The sequence below is a fragment of the Drosophila mauritiana genome, chromosome X, assembly GCF_004382145.1.
Source record: "Drosophila mauritiana strain mau12 chromosome X, ASM438214v1, whole genome shotgun sequence".
Lineage (NCBI taxonomy): Eukaryota > Metazoa > Arthropoda > Insecta > Diptera > Drosophilidae > Drosophila > Drosophila mauritiana.
Genome location: NC_046672.1, coordinates 12,702,995 through 12,712,599, shown reverse-complemented (window position 1 = coordinate 12,712,599; position 9,605 = coordinate 12,702,995). Strand labels below are relative to the sequence as shown.

Sequence of the window (9,605 nt, the reverse complement as noted above, 5' to 3'; positions counted from 1 at the left end):
CGCTGGAGAATTTTCCCGGGGCCGTTGTAGACTCGGCCGCCATGGCGAAAATGGAGCAATTTCTGCATTTGGGCGGCGGCATTCGAAATTGTGTCAAACCGGGCGACAAGGAACACGCCCCAAAAGCACGGAGACCGGCCGGCCGGCAGATGGTCAGCACTCACCCGGAGATTCGGACACACACATATATGGCCATAAATGGACAGATGGGGATGGAGGTGGAGCTGGAGTTGCAGCTGGATAGTTGGATACTTGGATAGTTGGACTTTAAGCGGAGTGTCTTAAAGCGAAACTAAATGGGATTTTTGGTGAAGAAAATTATGTGTTGTGAGCACTTGCTTTTATTTTTTTTTATTTCAATGACAAAAATAGCATATATAATAATATATATATAGTAATATATTGCTATATTAAAAACCCCTTAATATTTTGAAGTCTGCTAGGAAAATGAACTTGTTTTCCCATACAACTGAGTGTTTTTTTTTTTTTTTTGAGCATGCAGAAAATAATGCTCTGGTGTTTTTTTTCAGCATTATTGCACACTTTTTTTTCTGGGTGTGTCTAGCTGTGTAAACACAGAGCCTTTAAGGGTAAACAAGGAGTTGCAAAGAGGGTAGGGGGTGGCGGTAGGAGGCGTGGCACTTGCAACCTCTGTCACGTAGTCGGCCAACTCGTACGCAAAAGTTGTGCCAAGTTCTCAAGTCAACACACAGGACTCTCCGCACCCACACACCGTCACTTAATTGAGTGCATGTGCGGGGGGGAAGGGGGAGGGGGTCACATCCTGCTGGGCTACGTGTGTGGTGGTGTGGCCGCAGGATATTCACGAAATGGATGGAAATAAGAACGAGCAGTCACGCAAACACACTGAGAAGGGGCAAAAGGATTGCAGAATTAACCCAATAACAGCCGGTAAACTATTTAACCATATTCCCTCCCCCTCTCCATCACCTCTTAAAGGTCCTTTTTGATAATCTAAGCTGCCTTAAGCCGAACGCAAACAAAATAAATCAATAATCATACGGAAGTAGAAGGACTCTTTTGTATTTAGACTGCGTGCGGAAATCTTTTAAAAAATAAATAAAAAATCTTATAAAATCATGCATATCAATCAAATATTAAAGAATATTGTATACATGCATTTTTCGGCTTGATTATAAAAATTATATATTTGACGCTAAGTTTACAATAAGTTTTCTATATATTACTTAACCCATACATCTTACGTTTTACATTTTACTTGAATAAACTTGTTTCATAAATTTCTAATTTAGATTTTTTTTTATTTTATTTTAAGACGCTGACAAAAACAAGCTTTTCACTTCAAAATGGCACTAGTCAACTTTCATTTAAAGATATTTACTTGTAAAATAAGTTATCTAAGCTGGCGAATGTATGTACATATATATGTACATACATATGTATGCAATCACGTATGTATGTATGTATAGTGTAACTATGTATGTATTTACATGCATGAAGAACTTTCGCAGTCGGTATCTGATCCAGAAATTCGCAAGTGCAGAGATGCTGACTTCAACAGGTGCTCGTTGAGCCGTGCACTTACCAATTAGCATATGCACTTCTGCCAGCAGCCCCTTGAGCCCCGCCCCTTCTGCAACACTCCACCCCCCTCCTCCCCCTTTGAAGGGGTGCAACCAGGGTGCAAGTTCCTTGCCGGGGCCAAACATCCTCACTCAAGTGGCGTTTTAACGCTTCAAATGCATTACGAGGGCGGCTCAAAGGGGTTAAGTCACTCACACACACTCCAGCTGGCAAAGGCGTACACTGAGCGAAACAATGTGACATTAAACATTTTTGCAAATTTAAATATGTTCATTCCCATGCAAAGTGCACTTACTTTATAAATCTATCTATTCATATATTATGTCATTTTTTCATTAAACTGTATATCATATGAATACTATTCAAATTAAAATGCTTCTCTATCCCATTTTTCGCAGTGCACACATGGGAAAAGAACGAGTAAAGCAGCGGGGATGCAAAGCTAAAGGGATGGCGTAATTGCTTTAAGAGCCAACAAAAAAGGAATCACACAAGTCGCTGAACATCAGCTAATTTCACTCCCTCTCCGAAAATAGAGCAAATGACAAAAAAAAGCAAAAACCCAAAGCACAAATAACGGAATAAAGTACTGAGGACGAGAGCGAGGCAAAAACTTTTAACAGCCATCGAGTGACTTCCGTTTCCGGCGCCCACAGCCACCCACTCGAATGCTAATCAGCTGAATGGCAAATCAGTTAATCTATATGCCACCACAAATCGATCGAATCAGTGGCCATATATAATGCGGCATCCAGAAATTTATGCGTTTCAGCGCGCAGACACTGCGCGAAATTAATGAACGAGTATCAGATGAAACAAACTAGTGAAGCGCAAATAAATAGTTCCAATCGAATATCTATCGAATGTGTAAATCTGAATACAGTTGCTTCACAGTTATGTGTGCAATTAAATTGCGATTTACTCAATTTAAATTCCGAATTTAACTCAAAAAATCGGACCAATGTGTCTCTGATGCTGACATCAAGTATACGCCACGTACACCCAACTATGCACCACACATGTCTATTCCATGTATATTCGGCCATGTAAAGTAAATGGATTTTTGTTTCTGACTAGAAAAAAAATGCAGCGAAAGGTGTGAGTTGCGATGGGTTGGATGTACATACGTTCAATCCACATGCATGAAAAAGAATATATGAAAGGACAAATCTAACGATGCGTTATGCGAATATACTCCATAAACGTGCGTGGGTGCAAGTCAGCTGAATACACACACAAACAAATAGGTATACATACATACATGCACACACGCACACATAGAAAGGCGTAAAAGAGTCCTATGTACGTGAGTTACATACCAAATGTTATAATGGGTGTCGTCCTGGTTCGTAAATAATATTTATTTTTTAAGTTTTAAATTATATTTTATCAAGTTAAGCTTTGTGGATGTATAACTTTACCAAGATTTATTAATTTTTAATTAACAGTAAATATTTAGTAGTAAATATTTTACTTGAATCTTAATTCTTCTTAAATCTTCTTAATAAACAACGTATAGTTATAGTCAAATATGTAGTAAATGTTTTACTTGAATCTGTTATAATTCCCTAAAACCTCACAGAGAAAGTTTTTTAGCTGCTGAGCAAAAAAAAACACCCTGTTTTGGCCTCGTCCTTTGCGAATAATTCCCACATTGCTCGAATAAATACGCCAAGCCCATGAAATTCAGCAAAAGCATGCCCGAAACATGAACAACAGCGGCAAAAACGATGAATAGCCCCCCGAGGTCCTCGATATATCCTCCATATAGTCCTGTGTGCATGTGTTCGTGTGAGTTGGTAACTATGTGTGCGTGTGTGTGTGTGTGTGTGGGCAACACTACCACCAAGGAAGCTGGCCAAAAAGGCAAGTCGAAAAACAAGCGAAGCGAAAGGAAACCCAGCATCCCCATTCCTGCCCATTTTCTCTATGCCATTTCTCTCTTTCTCAAAGGACTTTCTCCATATGGCCGCTGATGGGAAAAGTAATGGTTTATATAATATAAATAATATACTCATAATATAATGGTTTTGTTTTACCCACAGAGAAAACCAGCGAATTATGCAAATCTTTGAATTTACAAATTATAATCAAATAGCCAGCAAATGCCCAAGTGAAAACTCATTTTGGTTATACTTTCGATTATATTTACAATCTTTTTAATGATGGCATGATTAACATATTCATCTGTCTTTCCTAAATCTTTCGACAAATTTATTTAATTTTCTACTACTCCAGCGAAAAGTTCTAGCGTTTCTTTTGTTTCCGTGTTGATATTTTTGTTATATTTATATTTAGGTTTTTTGTTTTCTTTTTTGGAATTACACGTACATCTACCTTTAGGATAATATAAATATACAGTCGCGAAAAAGTTATTGAAAGTGAATACAAAGCACGAAGATGCAGCCAACGCGATCAGCTCTCTAGCGAATATAAAAATAGGGACAACTTAATTTACGACGAACTGGTTTCTCGCGGAATGCATCCTAGTGGGTCTGATTGCCGGGCACTGCGTTGACCACCGCCTGCGTCACGGCTTTCAGGGCAGCCGGAGCAGCAGGTGCAGCTGGTGTCGGAGCAACTGGATCCAGCGACGCGACTGTGGGATTGTGAAAGAAGTAGAGCAGAAATCCAGCGGCCAGCACCACATGGGCACTCAGGATTCCCACGATGAGGAACAGCGAGAACTGCGAGTTGCGCAGCGCTGGCGTTAGCACGGCAATCAAAACCGTGCCCGAAAGCAAGGCGGCTGTGATCACTAGGAGCCACTGCAGCAGAGAGATCTGCAGGAGATTTGGATAAACAATTGGCAATTAGAAGGTATAAATTAAAAGAGTTTCTATGTGAATATACAAATGGACTAAACATAATGTACGTTTAGATGGGAAACTAATGAATATATTAAACCTAATCACTATCTTTGAATTTAAAATTAAAGAGTATCTTATGCTCAAAAGTTGCAGCAAAATGAGCAGTACAGATATAGACAAGTCACGGAATACAAATTAGCAAATAGCTAGAATGCAAGCACAATTTCCTGTCTAACTACAAAACTTATAGAGAAAAAACTCACATTGATCACCCAGAGAATGGAGACTGGTATATAGATGGCCAGGCTGTATCCATAGATGCACATCAGCGACAAGAGGCTGGGCGTGTAGCTGGCCTGCAATAAAAACCCGAATATGAGCGAGATGGATGGATGGATGGCTGAATGGGAATGCCAATGCAACTTACGCTGTCCGTTTCCACGGCATCAGCCGAGTCCACGGGCTTCAGGCTGTACTTGAAGAGGGCCCACAGAACGGCCGGCAAGATGTTGGCATACAAGAAGATGGACGTAGCTGCATAGGAGACCAGGTGGAAGTTGTAGTGCCATTTGTAGGCATCGTTGGCTTGCTGCAAATAGCTGGCAATGTTACCACTTATTGCTATGGAGAAGATCTGAAATGCAAATGGAAAGAGTTAATGCTACTTTGGGAGTTTTTAAAACTTCAATGCTACCGACCAGGGTGACGGTTATCCAGAAGGGTCCATACAGATCCGGATTCTCGCCGATGTTCATGCGCAGATAGTTGCCAGCGGCCCGTTTCGGTATCATGGAGTTGGCGATTCGCTCGAGCACCATATAGGTGTCCACGTTGAAGAACTGCTGGTAGTACTCGATCGTAAACAGTGACAGCTTCGCACCACCGCCTCCACCGCCGGCGGATCCGTCCAGCGAGGAGTTTTGCGGTTGGGAACCGCCCGAGGATGCAGCTCCGGAGAATCCCTGAGCCGAGGAGGTCATGTCGTAGATGAGATCCGCCAGCGGATCGCCGCGTTGACGCTGTGCGTTGGCACCTCCACCGCCAACGGAGCCGCCGGAGCCAGCAGAGCCACCACCAGAAACACCCGATCCGCTGTGCGTAGGGGAATTGACATTGATTTGGGCCGGGGCACCGCCGCTGTAGTCGCGGAACTGCAACAGGTCATCGGCCGTGGGTGTCTCCATTTGGAATTCGGCTCGACTAGTTTGGTTTCGATTTGCTAATTGTAAATATTACACGTATTTTGCACTTGGCCCAAAAAAATATCTGCTGGCAGCGATGGCTTATCGGTTATCGATAGGCGTACGCACATCAGCTGGCGACTGCGATCGTCAGCTAGAGATGGCAGACGGCGGTGGGGCTAAGCAGCCGAAAATGGCTAAGATTGGCTTTTTTATTAAGTCCACAAAATTGAATGGGAATGAACCATATTTTAAAGATTTATTACTTCAATTTATATATCGAAAATTACTTTCATGACCTTTTATTTTTCATTTAATATACGACAGAGTTAAATTTAATATTATTTTTCATCATAGAAAATATTTCTAACATTATTATATTAAATAATGATATATCATGTAATAACCGGATTTCATTTGGGTAAATCCCAAATTTAATAACTGGCTAGAACTGATGGCTAAAAAGCCTACAAATATTTTCCATTGTTTTATTGGTACAGTTAGTTCGAAATCAAGGATTTTTTATCAAATGAATATTTTAATGTGTTGAACAATATTTTTGAAGAGCACTCGAAGATTTAGCTATTTCTTAGCTACTCAGCTAGATGCTCCGCTCGCGTTGACCAACACTAAATTTCCCAACACACTTACGTGCGGTCACACTTTTTTGCTACAGCTCACAGTTTAGTGTTTTTCCACAGAGTTTTCCACAGTTTCCACACTCCCCGATTGCCGAAAGCAAACAAAAACCATATCGCGCTTATCCCGGCGGCCACCTGCAGTCCATTGGCGAATCGGAATACGCCGAGAACAAAGAGAACCGCGAAATCCAGTCGGAAATGCCCGTGAAGAATGGCGATTCCGATGGCGAAGGCGACGTTTCTGGCGGAGAATCGGAGCACTCGAATTCCAGCCAGCCACACGACACCTCCGACGAGGAGGAAGCCAACGAATGCGATTCGGATGACTCCTCCGAGCTGGATGCCAGTGAAATAGACCGGCGGCGGGCGGAGCACATCGAGGATTTAAGTAGGAATCAGTCACGTACACATTTAACACCAGCCATACTCATCGAGTTTCTTCTCCCATTGCCACAGTGAGCTTGGAGCGCCAGTTTAACGCGTTGCGGGAACAGTACTATTTCGAGCGCATCAATCTCATCGAACGACAATTGGCCGAGGTGCGTTCCGGGCGTTCCGAGGAGTTTGTCCAGCCGCAAAAGGAACTGGACAAGAAGTACCGCACCAGGATCGAGGTGGCGGACGTCCTGCGCAGGTACCGCCTGCAGAATATCGAGCACAAATACCAGTCCGAGGAACAAGCGGCCGTCCAGCACTTTGAGGTACATACCCAACCCCAATTTTGGCGCCAAAAATCACAGGAGCTAATTGGCCACCATATCGTCGCAATTAGATGGGCTTTCGTGTTGATAAGGCACTGGGCGACACTGCCAGGGCTAATTAACACAAAATGTCAATCACTTATAGACCATATATTGTTAAACAATGGGTTTTAGTTAAGGATCATATTCGTATGATGGCAGAACTTAAGCGTAGAAGTAATGGTTGAGGTATCTTCTTACAACTCCCAACTTTTTCGTTGCAGAGCGAGAAACACATGGCGGTGGACAATCTGCGCGAGGAGTTCATGGAGCGCATCCGTCGCCTGGAAGAGGATCGCCACAACGTGGACATCTCGTGGGCCGACTGGGGCACCGACAAGCGGCAGAGCAAGGTGCGCGGACCGGGACGCAAGAAGGCCGTCACCGTCACGGGTCCCTACGTCGTGTACATGCTGCGCGAGGAGGACATCATGGAGGACTGGACGATCATACGCAAGGCGCTCAAGCGATCCTCCTCGTCGGCCACCGCCGCTGGCACAGCTACGCCCACTTCCGGCGTGAGCGTTAGCCTGTCCGGTTTGCCAGCTATGGCGGGGGCCAGCGGATAGCGGTGGGGCGTGGCAGCTGCCGCCTACGCCCACATGACGCGTACCTGACGGCCGCGCCCGAGGAAGCAGCAGCCGTAGACGTATATGTAGCAGTAGCCGTGGCTAAGCTCACCTCCGCCACCCATCCTCAACTCCTCTTCCCGTAGACTTTAGTCGTACGTAGTTAGTACGAGTCCCACTCTCAGAATATTGTGTGTGTGTGTGTGTCCCTACCCCCTCCACCCATCCAGACGATGTGTGTAATTTATGCTAAAAGATAAGTTCAAATAAAAGCGAACTGCAGCCAAGCGGGCATGCGTTCAACATAAATTTAATTCGATTGCCTGCGAGTGATTCAATCGGCAGAAGGCCAGCAATTTTGTTATCCAGACTTGGATACTGGAGGAAGGTCACACCGCGGGTAAGCCGCCTTAGGTGAGGCGAAACGGAACTACAAATCGCACATGATTTAAATCAACAGAAAAGCGTTTATTGCTGCACAGACGCGACATTTGTGGACCTTCAGAAGCCCTTCTCCTTGAGATAGTCGCGCAGGACGTCCACGTGGTCGCCATGGAAGTGTATCTGACCGCTCAGCTCGTTGATTCTCGTGGCGCAGAGCTTGCCGTTTCGCGACTGCTCCACCACCGCTCGCAGATCCTTCTCCAGCGACCAGATGTCTCCTTGGACGCGTCGCACCACCGTGATCCTGCGCTGGCCACGGAACCTGGTGTGCAGATACACGGGCATCATGTGATTCTTCGTCCTGGCCACATGGTAACCCAGTTCCGAGCCATCCTCCTTTTGTGGCCGCCAACCGGATGGATATTTTGGCTTCTCCACCGGCTGTGGTACTGTTTCCGCTGGCAGCAAACGCTCCACAAAACGCCACTCGGGCGGATTGGCCACCACCTCTACTTCAGGATACTTGTCGAGCTCCTGAACTTCGCGGGATGAACGAAAACTGGACAAAAGTGCTGGTTGCATGTGTATTTGCCTGGTAAGCTGTGTGATATAAAAACCGATTTTAGTTGATTTTTCACTGGAATCTTTTGGTTTAACTGCTTACCTGGCTTAGCCTTTTGCAGAGACTGCTGCCCAGCATCAGTTTGGCGCTTGTTGCCATTTTTTTTGGCTAAAAATTAACAGATTTCCCGAGAAATACAAAAAATAGTTGTTACATATGCACTGTCTAGTTAGTGATGCGCAAATGGCAACGATAATTGTTTCGATTACTTAACTTGGCTAGAAGCTATCGATTTCGTTTTGTACAAAGCACCGATTTTAAGGCTATTTAAATATTAAATTAGTTAAATAATTAAGAGCAATGAAATATTTAATTAGTTGATTAATTAACATCATGCTAAGATTGATTTTATTTCGAAACTTGACTTTATGACCCATTGCTTATCTAGTTTATTTACTCTTTCTAAAACTAAAGAAACGTTATAATTCCCGCCCAGCTTTTAGTAAATTAAATTAAATAAACTCTATATTATATGATCATGCATAAAACGATCTTGGAATTTAGCTGCACGTACACCATTCAGCTTAATTTCTACAAGCTCAAACATTTTAGCCCAATTTGCGTTTTGTCTTTGATTGCTTTTGTCTTCATCACTTTTGCATCGCATGCAACAAATGCAGCGTGTGACGTCACCGCCAAAGCTTTAATGACACACACACACAGAAGCGCTTGCACACACACACAAGCGTTGCAAGTGCGGCATTTGAATTGCTTAGCTTATACAATTTTATTGCAGCTGTTGTTCGCCGTTGAGTTTTTCGATATGCGGTAATCGTGGAGTCATCGGGGTATATCGAAATAGTCGCAAAGTTGTCGATATTAATTTAGTAACCGTTGAAATGCGCAAAAAATACAATTAAAGAGGAATAAGCACTTCGATTACGATCACCTTAAGTTTATAGAATTAGGAAATAGTACAAAAAATGCGGTGATCTTTCGATTATCTTAGGAAAGTTAATTATCCGGCGAATAAATATTAATATAAATATGATATTTCTGTTTAGTGTATATAGATGCTGCTCTGTATCCTGCTAATTCTGTTTCAGTGTAGATCTTGCTGCCTTTCAGCCGCGTAGGGTATTCGCTATTCGT

General features: G+C 43.4%; 3 protein-coding genes across 3 annotated transcripts; 1 reads left to right on the top strand and 2 right to left on the bottom strand.

Moving 5' to 3' along the window:
* Positions 1–3,696: 3,696 nt before the first annotated feature.
* On the bottom strand, positions 3,697–5,679 carry LOC117148161 (protein YIPF1). Its single transcript, XM_033315396.1, has 4 exons — positions 5,075–5,679; positions 4,804–5,010; positions 4,640–4,732; positions 3,697–4,349 (listed from the first exon to the last, which is right to left on the bottom strand). The coding sequence occupies exons 1-4, from the start codon at positions 5,558–5,560 to the stop codon at positions 4,053–4,055; spliced, it is 1,083 nt and encodes a 360-aa protein (XP_033171287.1). The 5' UTR covers positions 5,561–5,679; the 3' UTR covers positions 3,697–4,052.
* Positions 5,680–6,202: 523 nt separating this feature from the next.
* LOC117147907 (breast cancer metastasis-suppressor 1-like protein-A) lies at positions 6,203–7,821 on the top strand. The gene is made up of 3 exons (XM_033315016.1): positions 6,203–6,586; positions 6,655–6,899; positions 7,163–7,821. Exons 1-3 carry the CDS (start codon positions 6,397–6,399, stop codon positions 7,505–7,507), a joined length of 780 nt encoding a protein of 259 aa, XP_033170907.1. The 5' UTR covers positions 6,203–6,396; the 3' UTR covers positions 7,508–7,821.
* A 130-nt stretch (positions 7,822–7,951) lies between these two features.
* On the bottom strand, positions 7,952–8,691 carry LOC117147908 (probable 39S ribosomal protein L49, mitochondrial). The gene is made up of 2 exons (XM_033315017.1): positions 8,556–8,691; positions 7,952–8,491 (listed from the first exon to the last, which is right to left on the bottom strand). The coding sequence occupies exons 1-2, from the start codon at positions 8,610–8,612 to the stop codon at positions 8,009–8,011; spliced, it is 540 nt and encodes a 179-aa protein (XP_033170908.1). The 5' UTR covers positions 8,613–8,691; the 3' UTR covers positions 7,952–8,008.
* Positions 8,692–9,605: the final 914 nt, after the last annotated feature.

Coding starts and splice junctions, on each gene's coding strand:
- LOC117148161 (XM_033315396.1), bottom strand. CDS start 5,560: ATGGAGACACCCACGGCCGATGACCTGTTGCAGTTCCGCGACTACAGC. Junction 5,011..5,074: donor TCTGGATAACCGTCACCCTG/GTCGGTAGCATT, acceptor TTTGCATTTCAG/ATCTTCTCCATAGCAATAAG. Junction 4,350..4,639: donor CCATTCTCTGGGTGATCAAT/GTGAGTTTTTTC, acceptor AATCTCCTGCAG/ATCTCTCTGCTGCAGTGGCT.
- LOC117147907 (XM_033315016.1), top strand. CDS start 6,397: ATGCCCGTGAAGAATGGCGATTCCGATGGCGAAGGCGACGTTTCTGGC. Junction 6,587..6,654: donor GGAGCACATCGAGGATTTAA/GTAGGAATCAGT, acceptor CCATTGCCACAG/TGAGCTTGGAGCGCCAGTTT. Junction 6,900..7,162: donor CGGCCGTCCAGCACTTTGAG/GTACATACCCAA, acceptor TTTTCGTTGCAG/AGCGAGAAACACATGGCGGT.
- LOC117147908 (XM_033315017.1), bottom strand. CDS start 8,612: ATGGCAACAAGCGCCAAACTGATGCTGGGCAGCAGTCTCTGCAAAAGG. Junction 8,492..8,555: donor TCTGCAAAAGGCTAAGCCAG/GTAAGCAGTTAA, acceptor TATATCACACAG/CTTACCAGGCAAATACACAT.